This window comes from Lepidochelys kempii, chromosome 1 (genome assembly GCF_965140285.1).
Source record: "Lepidochelys kempii isolate rLepKem1 chromosome 1, rLepKem1.hap1, whole genome shotgun sequence".
NCBI lineage: Eukaryota > Metazoa > Chordata > Testudines > Cheloniidae > Lepidochelys > Lepidochelys kempii.
The window spans coordinates 185,536,796-185,555,196 of record NC_136380.1 but is presented as its reverse complement, the minus strand read 5'-3'; the positions used below and the strand labels follow the sequence as shown (position 1 = coordinate 185,555,196).

The 18,401-nt window shown below is 48.9% G+C and overlaps 1 protein-coding gene across 8 annotated transcripts in view; it reads right to left on the bottom strand.

Moving 5' to 3' along the window:
* Positions 1–11,635, bottom strand: part of HTR1F (5-hydroxytryptamine receptor 1F) — a 193,664-nt gene extending 182,029 nt beyond the window's left edge. For all 8 annotated transcript variants that reach the window (XR_012154088.1, XR_012154060.1, XR_012154092.1 and 5 more), the window contains exon 1: positions 11,319–11,635. Coding sequence is in view for 2 of the 8 variants with exons in the window: in XM_073304278.2 (XP_073160379.1) it covers positions 11,319–11,554 (236 nt within the window). In the remaining 6 variants the exon portion in view is untranslated. The remainder of the gene's footprint in view (positions 1–11,318) is intronic.
* Positions 11,636–18,401: the final 6,766 nt, after the last annotated feature.

The window sequence follows — 18,401 nt, the reverse complement described above, 5'->3', positions numbered from 1 at the left end:
AGCGTTAAATCGATTTAAACCTGCACCCGTCCACACAATGAAGCCCTTTATTTCGACTTAAAGGGCTCTTAAAATCGATTTCCTTACTCCACCCCTGACAAGTGGATTAGCGCTTAAATCGACGTTGCCGGCTCGAATTTGGGGTACTGTGGACACAATTAGATGGTATTGGCCTCCGGGAGCTATCCCAGAGTGCTCCATTCTGACCGCTCTGGACAGCACTCTCAACTCAGATGCACTGGCCAGGTAGACAGGAAAAGAACCGCGAACTTTTGAATCTCATTTCCTGTTTGGCCAGCGTGGCAAGCTGCAGGTGACCATGCAGAGCTCATCAGCACAGGTGACCATGATGGAGTCCCAGAATCGCAAAAGAGCTCCAGCATGGACCGAACGGGAGGTACGGGATCTGATCGCTGTTTGGGGAGAGGAATCCGTGCTATCAGAACTCCGTTCCAGTTTTCGAAATGCCAAAACCTTTGTCAAAATCTCCCAGGGCATGAAGGACAGAGGCCATAACAGGGACCCGAAGCAGTGCCGCGTGAAACTGAAGGAGCTGAGGCAAGCCTACCAGAAAACCAGAGAGGCGAACAGCCGCTTCTATGATGAGCTGCATGCCATTTTAGGGGGTTCAGCCACCACTTCCCCAGCCGTGTTGTTTGACTCCTTCAATGGAGATGGAGGCAGTACGGAAGTAGGTTTTGGGGACGAAGAAAATGATGATGAGGAGGAGGTTGTAGATAGCTCACAGCAAGCAAGCGGAGAAACCGGTTTTCCCGACAGCCAGGAACTGTTTCTCACCCTAGACCTGGAGCCAGTACCCCCCGAACCCACCCAAGGCTGCCTCCTGGACCCAGCAGGCGGAGAAGGGACCTCTGGTGAGTGTACCTTTTAAAATGCTATACATGGTTTAAAAGCAAGCATGTGAAAGGATTACTTTGCCCTGGCATTTGCGGTTCTCCTAGATGTAGTCCTAAAGCCTTTGCAAAAGGTTTCTGGGGAGGGCAGCCTTATTTCGTCCTTCATGGTAGGACACTTTACCACTCCAGGCCAGTAACACGTACTCGGGAATCACTGTAGAACAAAAAGAAAAGGAGTACTTGTGGCACCTTAGAGACTAACCAATTTATTTGAGCATGAGCTTTCGTGAGCTACAGCTCACTTCATGCTCACGAAAGCTCATGCTCAAATAAATTGGTTAGTCTCTAAGGTGCCACAAGTACTCCTTTTCTTTTTGCGAATACAGACTAACACGGCTGTTCCTCTGAAACTGTAGAACAAAGCATTGCAGTGTATGTTTGCTGGCATTCAACCAAAATCCGTTCTTTATCTCTCTGTGTTATCCTCAGGAGAGTGAGATATAATTCATGGTCACCTGGTTGAAATAGAGTGCTTTTCTTCAGGGGACACTCAGAGGAGCCCATTCCTGCTGGGCTGTTTGCCTGTGGCTAAACAGAAATGTTCCCCGCTGTTAGCCACAGGGAGGGGGGAAGGTTGAGGGGGTAGTCACGCGGTGGGAGGAGGCAAAATGCGACCTTGTAACGAAAGCACGTGCTATGTATGTAATGTTAACAGCAAGGTTTACCCTGAAAGAGTGTAGCGACTGTTTTATAAAATGTGTCTTTTTAAATACCGCTGTCCCTTTTTTTTTTCTCCACCAGCTGCATGTGTTTCAATGATCACAGGATCTTCTCCTTCCCAGAGGCTAGTGAAGCTTAGAAAGAAAAAAAAAACGCACTCGTGATGAAATGTTCTCCGAGCTCATGCTGTCCTCCCACACTGACAGAGCACAGACGAATGCGTGGAGGCAAATAATGTCAGAGTGCAGGAAAGCACAAAATGACCAGGAGGAGAGGTGGAGGGCTGAAGAGAGTAAGTGGTGGGCTGAAGAGAGTAAGTGGTGGGCTGAAGAGAGGGCTGAAGCTCAAATGTGGCGGCAGCGTGATGAGAGGAGGCAGGATTCAATGCTGAGGCTGCTGCAGGACCAAACCAGTATGCTCCAGTGTATGGTTGAGCTGCAGCAAAGGCAGCTGGAGCACAGACTGCCACTGCTGCCCCTCTGTAACCAACCACCCTCCTCCCCAAGTTCCATAGCCTCCACACCCAGACGCCCAAGAACGCGGTGGGGGGGCCTCCGGCCAACCAGCCACTCCACCACAGAGGATTGCCCAAAAAAAAGAAGGCTGTCATTCAATAAATTTTAAAGTTGTCAACTTTTAAAGTGCTGTGCTTAAAGTGCTGTGTGGCATTTTCCTTCCCTCCTCCACCACCCCTCCTGGGATACCTTGGTAGTCATCTCCCTATTTGTGTGATGAATGAATAACGAATGCATGACTGTGAAGCAGCAATGACTTTATTGCCTCTGCAAGCAATGATTAAAGGGAGGAGGGGAGGGTGGTTAGCTTATAGGGAAGTAGAGTGAACCAAGGGGCGGGGGGTTTCATCAAGGAGAAACAAACAGAACTTTCACACCGTAGCCTGGCCAGTCATGAAACTGGTTTTCAAAGCTTCTCTGATGCGTACCGCGCCCTCCTGTGCTCTTCTAACCGCCCTGGTGTCTGGCTGCGCGTAACCAGCAGCTAGGCTATTTGCCTCAACCTCCCACCCCGCCATAAACGTCTCCCCCTTACTCTCACAGATATTGTGGAGCACACAGCAAGCAGTAATAACAGTGGGAATATTGGTTTCGCTGAGGTCTAAGCGAGTCAGTAAACTGCGCCAGCGCGCCTTTAAACGTCCAAATGCACATTCTACCACCATTCTGCACTTGCTCAGCCTGTAGTTGAACAGCTCCTCACTACTCTCCAGGCTGCCTGTGTACGGCTTCATGAGCCATGGCATTAAGGGGTAGGCTGGGTCCCCAAGGATACATATAGGCATTTCAACATCCCCAACAGTTATTTTCTGGTCTGGGAATAAAGTCCCTTCCTGCAGCTTTTGAAACAGACCAGAGTTCCTGAAGATGCGAGCGTCATGCACCTTTCCCAGCCATCCCACGTTGATGTTGGTGAAACATCCCTTGTGATCCACCAGAGCTTGCAGCACTATCGAAAAGTACCCCTTGCGGTTTATGTACTCGGCAGCTTGGTGCTCCGGTGCCAAGATAGGGATATGAGTTCCGTCTATAGCCCCACCACAGTTAGGGAATCCCATTGCAGCAAAGCCATCCACTATGACCTGCACATTTCCCAGGGTCACTACCCTTGATATCAGCAGATCTTTGATTGCGTGGGCTTCTTGCATCACAGCAGCCCCAACAGTAGATTTGCCCACTCCAAATTGATTCCCAACTGACCGGTAGCTGTCTGGCGTTGCAAGCTTCCACAGGGCTATCGCCACTCGCTTCTCAACTGTGAGGGCTGCTCTCATCTTGGTATTCATGCGCTTCAGGGCAGGGGAAAGCAAGTCACAAAGTTCCATAAAAGTGCCCCTACGCATGCGAAAGTTTCGCAGCCACTGGGAATCGTCCCAGACCTGCAACACTATGCGGTCCCACCAGTCTGTGCTTGTTTCCCGAGCCCAGAATCGGCGTTCCACAGCATGAACCTGCCCCATTAGCACCATGATGCATGCATTGGCAGGGCCCATGCTTTCAGAGAAATCTGTGTCCATGTCCTGATCACTCACGGGACCGCGCTGATGTCGCCTCCTCGCCCGGTATCGCGTTGCCATGTTCTGGTGCTGCATATACTGCTGGATAATGCGTGTGGTGGTTAATGTGCTCCTAATTGCCAAAGTGAGCTGAGCGGCCTCCATGCTTGCCTTGGTATGGCGTCCGCACAGAAAAAAGGCGCGGAACGATTGTCTGCCGTTGCTCTGACGGAGGGAGGGGCGACTGACGACACGGCTTACAGGGTTGGTTTCAGGGAGCTAAAATCAACAAAGGGTGTGCCTGTACATCAAGGAGTATTTCAGGCAGGACTGCATGGAGGGTTCCAATAAGAAATGGTGCACCTAAGTTATTGTCCTTATTGGAACAAGAAGGTTATCCTGGCCTCTGATTGATACACGGCTAGATTTACCTCGCTGCACCTTCTCTGTAAGTGACTGCAGTGTGATCTAGAAGAATGAGTCCCCTAGACAGGGGAGGGGGGAAGCAAATGAGTACAAAACAAATCTGGTCTATTTCTTGTTTTGATCCACTCCATCTATCTTTTACATCTTTGGCTGGCAGCAGACGGTGCAGAAGGACTGCATGCCATCCACATCTCATGGCTGCTCGGCAGAAGATGGTACAGTACGACTGCTAGCCATCTTCATCTCTTGCCTGCCTGGCATAAGATGGTACAATACGACTGCTAGCAATCCTCATCTCTTGCCTGCCTGGCAGAAGATGGTACAGTATGACTGCTAGCAGTCCGTATCGCCTGCCCGCTCACCATAAGACGGTTCAATAGGACTGCAGGACTAAAGAGAATGACCTGGTCAAGTCACTCCAAATTTAGTCCCTGCGCCCATGTCTGCCCAGGCGCTCCCAGCCGACGTGGCCAGGAGCACCTCGGACACGACGAGGACGACTACCAATCGTATTGCACCGTCTGCTGCCAGAAGGCAATGGATTGCTGCTACTGTGCAACAAAGCAGTACCGCGTCTGCCAGCACCCAGGAGACATAGGGTGACGGTTACCTGAGCTGGCTCCATGCTTGCCGTGGTATGGCGTCTGCACAGGTAACTCAGGAAAAAAGGCGCGAAATGATTGTCTGTCCTTGCTTTCACGGAGGGAGGGAGGGAACGGGGGCCTGACGACACGTACCCAGAACCACCCGCGACAATGTTTTAGCCCCATCAGAGTGCTCCATTGTGACTGCTCTGGACAGCACTCTCAGATGCCCGATTGTTTGCCATTGCTCTGACGCTGGGAGGGGCGCTTACAGGGTTGGCTTCAGGGAGCTAAAATCAACAAAGGGGGTGGCTTTACATCAAGGAGTATTTCAGGCAGGACTTCACGGAGGGTTCCAATAAGAAATGGTGCACCTAAGTTATTGTCCTTATTGGAACAAGAAGGTTAGCCTGGCCTCTGATTGATACATGGCTAGATTTACCTCGCTGCACCTTCTCTGTAAGTGACTGCAGTGTGATCTAGAAGAATGAGTCCCCTAGACAGGGGAGGGGGGGAAGCAAATGAGTACAAAACAAATCTGATCTATTTCTTGTTTTGATCCACTCCATCTATCTTTTACATCTTTGGCTGGCAGCAGACAGTGCAGAAGGACTGCATGCCATCCACATCTCATGGCTGCTCGGCAGAAGATGGTACAGTACGACTGCTAGCAGTCCGTATCGCCTGCCCGCTCACCATAAGACGGTTCAATAGGACTGACTGCAGGACTAAAGAGAATGACCTGCTCAAGTCACTCCAAATTTAGTCCCTGCGCCCATGTCTGCCCTGGCTCTCCTGATCGACCTCACAGAGGCGACCAGGAGCATCTCAGACATGACGATGACGGCTACCAGTCGTACTGTACCGTCTGCTGCCACAAGGCAAGGGATTGCTGCTACTGTGTAGCAATGCCGTTCCGCGTCTGCCAGCACCCAGGAGACATAGGGTGACGGTTACCTGAGCGGGTTCCATGCTTGCCGTAGTATGGCGTCTGCACAGGTAACTCAGGAAAAAAGGCGCGAAATGATTGTCTGCCCTTGCTTTCACGGGGGGAGGGAGGGAACGGGGGCCTGACGATATGTACCCAGAACCACCCGCGACAATGTTTTAGCCCCATCAGGCATTGGGATCTCAACCCAGAATTCCAATGGGCAGCGGAGACTGCGGGAACTGTGGGATAGCTACCCACAGTGCAACGCTCCGGAAGTCGACGCTTGCCTCGGTACTGTGGAAGCGCTCCGCCGAGTTAATGCACTTAATGCACTTAGAGCATTTTCTGTGGGGACACACACACTCGAATATATAAAACCGATTTCTAAAAAACCGACTTCTATAAATTCGACCTAATTTCGTAGTGTAGACATACCCTTAGATGTTGCCATTTTTAAAAATGGCATGTTAATCAGTGCTTGAATTCTCAAAGTATTTCCCAGCACTGCTGGGGCTTGGGGCTTCAGCCTCGCATGGGGCTGCCGGAGCTTCCCAAGGTTTGAAAATATTTACCGGAGCTCTGCTCCAGATGGATCCAGCTGAATTTAAGCCCTGATGTTAATAAATTTACAAAGAAGTTTTCTATTTAATTAACTTTAAATTTCACAAAACAAACAGTAGTATGACACCCATTGGTACGGACACAACTGCTGATTATAACTGGCTGAAAAGTGTCATATGGCATGCCCCTCCCCCGCCACGTAGACAGTGCTATGTCAACAGCAGAGCTTCTCCTGTCGACATAATCCACCTCCCCGAGAGGTGGTAGCTAACTCCACTGACAGGAGAAGGTCTCCAGTCTGCATACTAGTATCTTCACTAAAGCGCTGCAGCTGCTTTGCTGTAGCACTGTACAGGAAGACAAGCCCTTAATCAGAGTGTCACAGCTAAATACACAGTGGAGCAGACTGTTTAGCATAAGCTGAAGTGGCCTATTAACACCCCTCCAGTCATTCCAAAAGAGGAGCATGGGAGCTTAAATTCATAACTTTGCTAGATACTAAAAATCAGGGACTAAATAAGCAATGGTCTCAAGTTGGGGTGGAGGAGGTCTAGGTTGGATATTAGGAAAAACTTTTTTACTAGGAGGGTGGTGAAGCACTGGAGTGGGTTACCTAGGGAGGCGGTGGAATCTCCATCCTGAGAGGTTTTGAAGGCCCAGCTTGACAAAACCCTGGCTGGGATGATTTAGTTGGGGGTTGGTCCCGCTTTGAGCAGGGGGTTGGACTAGATGACCCTCTGAGGTCTCATCCAACCCTAATCTTCTATGAATAGAGATACTGGACTGTCTATGGTTTATTACAACAATCTGTAACTGACTAACAAACCCCAGAGCTCCTTCCCTAGCCCTCTTCCTTTCCTCCTTATGACTGGAGGGGTGTTAATGGGACTGTTCAAGGTGAAATGGCCCTTGAAACATGTGTTAACTACTTATGCTAAACAATCTGTTCCAGCTTGTATTGAGCCGTGTCACTCTGATTAAGTTTCCGAGACCTGAGGAAGAGCTCAGTGTAGCTCAAAAGCTTGTCTCTCTCACCAAGAGAAGTTGGTCCTATAAAAGATATTACCTCACCCACCTTGGCCTTGTCTACATTACAAAGTTTTGTCAACAAAAGTTATGCCGCTTTAACTAAAGCATTTTAATTAAAACCGCTGTCGCACATCCACACTAACTCCTTGTGTTGGCAGAGTGCATCAACACTGGCCACAGGGTGCTTTGGGAAGGGTTTGCAATGCCTCATGGGGCAGGTACAGCATCACATGATGCAGGTTTCTCAATCCCATCATTCCAGGGGCATCCTAGTAGATTGTCAGCCACTTTTTCAACTGAAGGGGGTGGGGAGGGGAGAAGGAGAGGAGAGTGGTGTCTGGGGGAGAAAGCAGGCTGACCACCCTATCCTGAGGCAGCAGGAGGGTCAGCCCCCGGCTCTGCTCGGCACAGCAGTCTCTCCTGAAACAACCCGCTCTGCCTGCCTGCCTATGGTTCTGTGAATCCCTTCGAGTTCTCCCACAGCCTTCTCAGCTGCCAGGAGCAGCATCCTGAGCAGCTCTGCGATTCCTCAGCACAGAAAGCTCAAAGCAGCACACCCGCCCATGAGGAGACTTAACTCCAGAGGCCTGGAAGGGGCATGAGGGCATTACTGGGAAAAGTGCACCTTTCTATTCCTGGAAAACAGTGAAAGCAGGTGAATGAGCCATTGGGGGAGGCTAGCCCCGATCCCTCACCAGAGCCAAGGTTGCACACATACACACACACACACCCCATGGCCGCCGGATCCCCATGCACCCCCAGCCCCGGAGCACCGGGCAGGCAGAGTGGTCCCAGCACCCCCAACCCTGGAGCACCGGGTGGGCAGCATGACTTGGCTCCAGTCCCAGCACCTCCTGCCCTGGGCCTTACAAGCACTGACCCCAGCCTGCCTGCCCTAGCCTCTCTGCCACAGAAGAGCAGGAAGGGAACTGGAAGCAGGCAGCAGGGGATCTGGGGGTGGAGCGTGGGCAGGGCCGCACCAGGCTGTTCGAGGAGGCACAGCCTCTCCTGTACTAGGATACCCACTGCCCACGAGTGAAGGAGTCACAGCCCTAGCCTCGCCCATCCAGCAATACCCACCTCAAGTCACTAGTGCTACCCACCTCAGTCCTTCAGCCCTCAGAAGGGAGAGCTAGATTACACCCAGTCCCTATGTTGTGGAAAATGAGTCACACCATTGGTTTGGTCCAAACAGTCTGAGGTCCTTTATTGAATACAAGCATGCAGGTAGAAGGAGACAGAGATGGTCACATGCGGGTGCCACCTTGGTCTCTCTCTGCCCTACCCCTATAATACTAGACTTCTATAGGTCCAAATTCAAGCCAAATTCAAGCATTATTAATAAAGCTTTATAAAGGAATGAATGGAAGGGCAGTTTCATAACTAGCACAGTGCTGACGCACCGTGTTATTATTAAGATCTTATCAAGATCTGCGGTTTACTGTGGCAGTGTTTTGACTATGGACTTTTGCGGGGTGGATGGTGCCTATAATGGACAGCTAGGGACTTTTGGTTCTTTTCTAGTTAGAGATTGGCCTAGTCCATTATCTGGGTCAAGTGCCACAGCCTAGCACACGTAAATGCTTTATCTTAAGCCAGGTCTTACAGGATACAGGCCTGTAGGCCTCTTGCGTTACAGCTCTTGCATATGTTGCATACAGTGCATAGATCTTGATGCAGAATGGGATGGGGTCAGTTTCAACAGCAAGGTTAACATCAATTTCCCCCACACCTCCACGGAGGGAGAATCAACTTCCTACACTTCCCTCTCTAACACACCCATGCAGGGGGACGCATAATTCAGCCCTCAATAGACATGTAACAGTGACATATGTGGTGATTCTTGTTTTGGAGAACAAAACGACTTGCTGTCCCCAAAGGCAGATATTTACCACCTGGGTCAATAGATTTGGATATTCAGCTCAACATCTACTACTTATTCCATGCTGCATCATTGCTTATTCTCTATTTTTAACAATAAGGGGGCAAGTGATGGGTGATCAACAAAAGCTTCTTAAGATATGCTTGTATTTGAACCTACTTGGTTTAAATAGCTATAGGTTCCAATATAAGCATAAGGATGGCTGTCCATGTTTCCAATCCTCCATGGTCTGGATATTGGGTTGGAAACCTCCCAAGAACATACTCTTAACAAGGCTGCCAATGATCCTGGGCTCCATTCAGGTTACAAAGATCAAAAATAGCTTTTCTTGTAGTTCTTTTCCTCCCAAGTGAAGAGATACAGCGCTTTTAAACTAATAGTCTTGTTCTTTAAAGTAATTTTTTGTAACAGGTTACCACTCCCAGTGCATGACTGGGATAAGACTATGAAGAGTTCAAAGTTCTAAGAAATCAGAGTGTGTAACAAGACAAGGATATACCCGAGAAAGAATACAAGGAATATTTAACATCTCCCAAAACAGGATACTCATACTCTATAGAAAGGCATGTTATGCCCAATCCAGTAAGGCCCTCGACCACTATAAACTTGCACCTAACAGCCATTGCATATAGTTCCTAACTTCTGCATTCCTGAATTCCTTTTCTCAGAGGAAACTCCACAGGAACATGAAGTTGGAGGCAGATTTCATTATGATTCTGAACTTTAAATGGAATCCAACTTCTTATAGTGTGGAGGAATACCATTTACATTGTAAGCTGTTTTGGGCAGGGACTCTCATTGTTCTGTGTTTGTACAGCACCTAACACAATGGAGTCTGATCCATGACTGAAGCTTCTTAACACTATGATAATGCAAACAATTTGATTTGTTTGGGATGATTTTGTAAATCAGTGGAGGATTCACAAACAGAATTAAGATGAAAGATTATGATTTACCATTGTGAAGACTCAAAATTTACTTGCACTTCAGATGAAATTTTTTATATGAAATCACACACACTGAGACCTACAAAAATCCATCTGCACTGTATACACAAATATCTATGGTATGTGTATATCACGCAAACACAAAAACAATGTAGGGGGGAAACAAAACTTCCTTACCAGATCAAATCTGACCCAAATTTAAACTCATTAAAACAAGCTATACAAAAACTTAAGAACTATATATAATGTTTCCAAAACATCTTTTTAAAAAACAAGCTTTTATTAGAATATTTTTAAACACACATTTTCCTGCTGTGATTGGGATCTAAACATTAGTTTATTGTGCTAGAGCAGGAGCACATTAAAACGTGAAAATAACTAAAACCAAGCTGTGACCAAAATGAAATTAAGCTAAATTTTACACTTCACTTAGTTTGAACAAGTATACAACAAAGAAAACAGTGAAAAGCCAACTAGAGCTACAGTTTTAATAATTTAAGATAGTTCCTATGTTTCAAATACTATATTTGTAAGTATTTTCCCCCCGAATATACAGGCATCAATCTATAGAGAAATTAGAGACACAGACGACTAAATTTTAATTTCCCCCATGCAGTTTATTTTCCTTTGCATTTCACGAGGAGTTAGCCAGAAATCCGAACACAGACGGGAGAAAGGGCGAGATGAATTAACTCAGTATTAAACTAGTTCTTATAGCCCCTGAGAGGCAGCAGCACACTCAGGCTCCGCTATTGTATGCAACAGCTGAAATACGGATTGTCCCTGCAGGAGGCACAGCGGGCTGCCCTGCTTCCGAGTACACAGAGCGCAAGATAAGCAGCATAGACGGAGAAGGCTCGAGACCACCACTTTCCCAAGCAGCAGCAACTTTTCGTTTAGATTCAGAGCAAGGGGGTTTGGTGGAGATTAAAGGCTCGCCAGCAAGACTCCGATACCAAGAAGTGGGAAGGAAAATCTCTTCAATTAGAGTCTTCTCCTTCACTCACCCTCGCTCTCCTACTAGATAAACGGGGGAGGGGTTCAAACGGTGTTAGAAACATTATGGATTTCTTGTTGTAAATGGCACACGAAGGTAACGGTGCACAAATGCACTTCGCCCTCCACGCTGCTCCTGCACTGATCTCCCGGCACGCAATGAGTAGCGGAAGGCAGGCAGAAACAAGAACCCGACCGTTTGCAGAGGCGAGGGGCTTGCACGTCTGCAGGTATAACCGAGGGGCATGCAAGCCAGCCCATGTGGGCGCAGAAGGAGCCAGGGGCCCAGCGCCCGCGCTCCACCGCCCCCCAGCCAGACCAGGAGCCCCTCTCACGCCAGGGCTGGCTGCACTTCCAAGCAAACCGGCTCTCACCTGTGCTGCGGGACACCCGCGTCCTCCTCTGCTTCCCGCCAGCTCCCGGGAGCGGAGCGGGGCGCTCGTCTAGGCTGCGGAGCCCCCTCGGATGGCAAGGGGAGCAACGTGCAGCCGCCGCGGCTCTGAGTCTGGACGGGGGCTGAGTCTGCAAGCGGCGGCGGCTGCTCAGGAAGGAGGCGGAGGCTGCTGCTCTGATCGGCTGCTGTCGGGGGGGGAGGCCTGGAGCTCTTCATCCGCCCACCGCTCCTTACAGCCAGCGGGAGCGGGGACAGCAGCCCCCTGCCTGCCGAGCACCCGGGCTCTCCCACCCCGGTTAAGGGGGGCCCTTTCCCCCACCTGGCCACCCCGCCCTTTCCGAGCCGTTCCCCCTTCCCGCCCTTTATTATTCACTCACCCCCCCCACACACACACACACTTCCCTTCCACCGAGCCGGTCCCCAGCTCTTCCCCCTTCAGTTTGTTCCTCTCCTTTTGCCATGCGTTGCTTCCTTCCGCTGCTAATCTTCCCTGCCCCCTTTTCTTTGTGGAGTTCCCCACTCCCTGTCCAGCCAGAGGAGTTGGTCCCCTCCCCTCCTGGGTTCTCCTTCCCCCATTATTTTGACTGTCTCTGCTTGTGTTTGCCCCCACTGCAGGGGGGAAGAGCCTTAGCTCCCCCCGCTCCCCCCCCCAGCACACCCTGACACAGCCAGGGCTGAGGCTGCTGCTTTTATTGGCGGGGGGGGGGGGTGTAAGAAGGATCAAATTAAGGGGGGGCAATCACCATTGCTGTACCCCTCAGGTTTTGGCCCCCGCATGGTCCCAAGTGCCTTCATAACACCAATAGCAGGTACAAGTGGGAACTTCATAGCTGCCACCACTTGTGCGGCCACCTCAGCTGGCAAAAAGGGACTGGATAGGGCCCTGCCTGGAAGCCCCCTTCCACAACAGCTGCCCTGGCTACGCCCCTCCTTTTCCATTCCTTCCACCAGCTGTGGGGTTACAGCTCCTCCAGCTGCGGGGGCATTCACCCACCTGCCTATGGCTGGGCCTGCCATACCATCTGCCACAGCCCCTCCCCCCACCACTGCTTCTTCCTTCATGACTGCCCTACCCCACGCTGAGACCTACGTGGGGCAGCGGCATTGGCACAAGTAGTGGGGCTCGCAGCTGTGGAGATGGCCTGCCCAGACATCTTGGAGGCCATCTTCCCCCTGGCAGTGGAGGTTGCTGCCCAGGTGGATGTGGAGAAAGGCACCTCAGTGGAAGGTGTCTTTGTCCCCCCCTTAAGACTCTGGAGGATCTGGGCCTACGGGTGGTTTTCCCCTCTGTCCCACCCTTCCTTCCTAACACTGCTCTTCTGCTTCTTCTCTCTGCCATGGGAAAGCTGGTCTCCCATAGCACCTTACTGCCACAGGGCTGTGAGGACCCTGCCCTCCTTCAGCTGATCTTCATGCTGAGAGGATACCTCCAGCTACCAGCAATGGCACATGGTAGCGATGCGGCCTGGAGGGGTCGTTCATGGTGCCCATTAGGGGTCTTCTACATTATTTGCCGGGGAAGGCTCTTTGCTTCCCCTGGCAAGCACCGAGGCATGTCCAAAGGTAGTCCCCCTTGGGCCAGCAAAGAGGGGGCACTGGGCCTTCCTGGGCCTCAGGACAGCAGCAGCACCACCACTGTTGGCAACCTTTCCCATCCAGCTCCCCTCCTCCATCTAAAGCTGACATCTGCCAACTCCCCTTGGGCATCAGGAGGAATCCTTGTCCTGCCTGGCTGAGCAGGCAGACCCAGCCTTCGATAGCCATCTGGCAGGGTCCTTGAGGGGTGCATGTGTGATGATGGGCAAGGGAGAGCCCCTCCTCCCCCTTAGAGGAAGGCCTTCCCTCTCCCTGGTCATGTTCTCTTTCGCCCCCATCCTGCCATCCTTACCTGCCAAGCCTTCCCCTGCTAGCCCTCCTTTTGTTATCACCAATGAGGGCTGGGTGCTTGTCTCAAAAAGTAAGTGTGATAAACATAAGTCACGGCCCAGCTCCTTCCCTCCTTTCAAGAGGAGGCCCCTGCTGAGCTTGCTTCCATGCCCCCAAAGAAGGTATGCCCCACTGAGAGCTGTAGGTGAGTGGCCTCAAGTGTCAGGTACTCTCCCATGTTTGGGCAGAGGGTACTCTGATCCTCCTGCAGGAGACTCCGGAAACCAGCTAGTGCACAGGAGGTTGGCCCTGGGTGGTGTCATCCAAATTAGAGCCCATCTTGAGTATGGCGAGTGGGACTGGGTAGACCCCCATAGCGCTCACCTAGTGCATGGTGCTATTCACCCTGTGGGTTCCACACTGTTTGCTCTAGAAGGTGAAGGCTGCTCTGCCAGCTGCCTCTCTCACTTCTCTCCCTTTGCATAAAGGAGCATCTGGTTCACCCAGTGTTCTGATGATGAACATGTTAAAAGTATTTAAATAGATCACATACTTCTCTCCCTTCACTTCAGCCTGAAATTGTTGTTCACAGAGGCACATAAGTATTTATAACAGCCTGCATTTAAAAAAACAAACCAAGCCATTGTTCCAACTAAACCAAGCACTAGCTGTCATCGCAAGCAAGCAAGCAAGCTTTAAAAGCTAGAGGTGCTGAAAGTTGAATTTCACTTAGAAAGTGTTTTACACGAAACACCTGTCTACACAGAAAGCTGCACTAACAACCACATCCACTTTGTAGTTTCTCCCAGGTTTCCAGGAAAGTGTTTTTTAATCCGTTGTTAAAGGACACCTCCTTGGGTGGTCACGAAGGACTATTGCACATTTTAAATTCCAGATTTAAATTGAATCCAATCTTTGTCTTGCAGATTTTGCCATTAGCTAATACAGTTTTATCCATGCTAATAATGTAACCCCCACCCCTTCCTCGAATGAGTGGAGGTTTAGTTCTGACATGAACACAAATGACCTTACATGGCGCACTTTATGCGGCTCACTGCTGCCCTGTCCACACCTGCTGCTAAACAGAAATAATCATTTATTATTAAACTGTGGTAATTTTATGGTCTCCTCTTGGCTTCAAATTGAAGCCATTACACTCTTTTTACTTGTGAATGTGCCTCTCTGGAGATGTTGATTTAGCATGATTTTTTTTTTGCCACACCTTGAGTTCTTTTTTAAACAAAGAAATTTGATGCTGGTAAAAAGTGCTTGACTGACAATGATGGTGATAGAAACTCTCTAGTTATCCCCCCAAAACAGGTATAGGATAGGCAATGGTAGTCAGAGTCCAAGCTAGGAATCTCTACAGTTCCTTCTTCAAATCTTTTCCTAGAGTACCTCCACCCATAGAACGATGCCTACAAGTTACTTGACAGCAGTGTGTATTGACCACTGCTTATTACACCAGTCATAACTGCCTCACTGTTACTTTGTTTTTCCTTCTGTCTTTTTGCTTTACTCACATATTGTCTCATCTTATATGTAGATTGTACTACAGAAGCAGCTAAAAGCCGTAATAAGAATTTAGTACAGTGCCAAGCACAACTGAAGTAATGGTCTCTGCTCCATAGAGGTTACAATTAATAAGAGGATCCCCCTCTCATTAACTATATTAGCCACCAATTTATGACTAGGCTTTTAAATAGTTATTCCTGAGCATAGCAGTACACAGCCTCTCTGCCCCCTACTCCCAGCAGGTGCGGTAGATGTTTTAGAGGAACTCATTATGGCTGAAAAGAGATTCCAACTCACCCCAAGGAAGGTTAGTAGCAACTTTTACTCTTTCCCATCCCATACTTACTTGCCTCCTAGCAACTTGTTTTCCTCCCCACAGCAAAGGAGAACAAAGTGGAATAGAGGTTGCAGCTAGTCTGCAAGCTACAGTCCTTTGGACGCTGTCTTTTCTCTAACATAATGCCCAGTAGGCTTATATGCATACTCCAGGGATGCAGGCTTTGCAGGTTTATTTTCCAAATTTAAAACCTATTTGGGAAAGAAAAAAAAACCCCAAGTTATAATCCATTAGTAGTATATATCCCCCCGAAGGAGAAGGTTTTTACTACTCCGGCTACAAAAGCCTTCTCCTAGGATACGTTTCTTTTTGTATGGTCCAGGGAGACTAACAAGCTTCAGCTGTTTGCCATCCCCCCTCCATACACTTGGACAGCTGGTGTCTAGGGTTCTCCTCAGTCACTTCTGCCCCTCCCAGTGCCTTGGCTGATAGCATGCCCCTTCACGCAGGACATGGGGATTGGTCCAGTGGGGCTCCTACTTTTTCATCCCATTCCATCTTCTTACTTAGGCATTAAGAAGGGAGAGCTAATACTGGTGCTTTGGCATAAAAGAGGGACTAGTTGCTCCCGCTGGGTGGGCTAGCAAGCTCCTGCCAATTCCTGCTGCTCAGCTGAGGCTAGGCAAGAAGCTGACAGGTGGTTACTCCTCTCGCCTCAGCCACTGCTCATTCCACTCAGAGATGCCAAACAGCAGCAGTGTGGGGCTACTGAAACAAGGAGTGAGAATAGACACTATATCAACTGGGTCAGCCAGACCGCCACAGGAGGGCCCCAGCAGGGACAGGATGAAATGTATGTGATATTTACTGTTCAGCTGCTGGTGCCATAGGGAGTAGAAGCTTTTTTACTACTGAGCCTTTGTTGTGACAATATGAGCCCTCAGGGATCAAGGATGTCACTCCCTTTTTGATTGCCCTTGCTGAGAGCAACACCAGTTCCTCTCCATCTTGTTTAATAGGAAATCTCCATCCTCCTGCAAACATATCCCTGTTCTAGGCACATTAACTCATTCCCCATCAACTCCTGTGGGAATGAATACCAAGCCAGCATGATAGAGGGATTTGGAGCAGGTGCAGCTATAGGAAGAAAGTTGAATACTACATTTTGGTCCCTAGAGCTAGGAAACATAACTGAATGGCTGTGTGGGTGAAAACAGATTTTCTTGAATCAGTTAATGGGATTAGCAGATGCTCAGCATCAGGTCCACAGTTTGGAAATACCCGGGCTGATATATTTTGTGATCCTTTCAGTTCCTGCCTTTGTGTTTTCTGCATCATTGTACATATCTATATACTGGGGAGCAATTTCTCCACTAACACCCCAAATTAACTTCAGTAGAATTGGACAAACTGTAAAGTTAATGAAGAATTTAGCCTCACTGAGTCTCTCATGCCTTCCTCATAATGAATTAATTAATGAATTCATGAGAGCAATTCAGCACAGGTGGTAATAGACCAGCTGTAATGGAGAGTAGCAGGTGCCCAGCACTACTCCAAATCAGACCACTTGTTTGCATTTTTTTTAATTAAAACACTGTTAGGTCTCTAATTATGACTAATACATGAGAATTCAACCAGCTATTTAGAAAAGCCACTGATTATTTTGCTTAATGAGATGAATGGAACATTTGCTTCAAGCATTATTCAGCAAGCTGCACTGTCAGCATTCCGTACGTAGGGCTACACAGAGGAAGTGCTAAGTTTAAAAAGGAAGTCTTGCAGTAGGAAAATCAATGCAAATTTTCTTATACCTATTTTCTATTTATATTCCATGAATATTCACCCACACACACACCCCCTTCTCACCAGGAGCATAAAGATTAAGAGCTAACATGCCCCATTGCAGATATAGGAAGGGTGGGAAAACTCCTTTTGCCCAAGGCGAATGAGCTTGGTGGGGCTTTTCAGTCACTTGCTCCTCACTGGTGACCAGCCTAGTCAAGAGACTTTCTTGGAGAGGGGGAGTCAGGGATCAGAGTTCATAGATTTGCAACTCTTTATGTAATAAGGGGGAAAAGTCTGTGCTCAGATGAATATCTGTGGGTGGTAGGGGAAAGAGGGAGAAAAGTGGGGGGAAAAAAAGAAAGGACATCATCAGACAGAGAAGGAAAGAGGGATCAGACAGAAAACCGTGCAGGAAAAATAGTTCCATTATCTATGTTAACAAAGAAAATTTGGTATGAAGCCAGGAAGAAAGAGAATAAGATGGAGTAAGTTACCTTTACAATTATTAAATAGAAAGTGGATTGACAATGTTACAACTGAATAAGAGGGGGAGTGAAGCTTTGCAGGGTGTGTGTATGTTTTTTAATTATTTTGACTTGCAGAGGACCGGATTCTGCCACCCTCATGTTTAGTACTTTACACTACAATAAGCCATTAAGCTTTCTTACCAACCTCAAACCTTAGCATTCTTTTAGAAATCTCCCTATTGCACATATATTAATAAATATCCCCACAAAAACCAATAGAATTCATACTCCTTCACCCTTCCTGAAATAAGGAGATGGGACTTCCCTTAATTTCTTCAAAGGTTATTGCCTACAATGCTACTCTCCTTTATACAAATAGGTAGTTGCATGAGAGATGTTTTAGAAAGAAGCGACCATCTCAGCAGCAATTAAGCATCAAATGCTCTTACAAAGAATGTCATTCATCAAGCAATTTGGGTTCTTCAGACTGAAATTTATATAGTTCCTGTGATACTCACTGCTAAATTAGTGACAGCTGATCCACAAAGGTACTTTGACATCTAAATCTTCATTTTAGGTGCCTAAAGTCCCACTTTTCATCTCTATTCTGGTCCTCACAGCTCCTGCCAAACTCTATAGGTGGCTAAACTCACTAAGTTTTCAAGGCAAGAGGTTCTGGGCAGCAGATTTGTAGAAATTTTGGTGGTGCCCAGAACCTACCCCCTCAAACTCTGCCCCCAACCTGCCTAAGGCTCTGGGAGGGAGTTTGGGTTGGGGGAGGAGGTCTGGAGTGCAGGCCCTGGCCTGGGGTATGGGATTGGAGAGCAGGAGGGGTGCAGGCTGTGGGAGGGAGTTTGGGTGGGAGAGAGGGTCTGGGTTTCAGGCTCTGGGGTGGAGTTTGGGTGCAGGCTCAGGGAGGGCGTGCGGAGGGCTGGGGTGCAGGCTCTGGGAGGGAGTTTTGGGGCAGGAGAGTGTGTGTGGGAAGGGGGAGAGGGTTCAGGCTCTGGGAGGGAGTTTGGAGGTGGGAGGGGGTGTGTGGGAAAGGGGTGGAGGTGCAGACTCTGGGAAGGGGTGCGGCGCTTACCTGGGGCTCCTAAGCCAGGCAGGCCAGGGGGCCTCCATGTGCTGCTACCCCCAGGCACTGCCCCCGCAG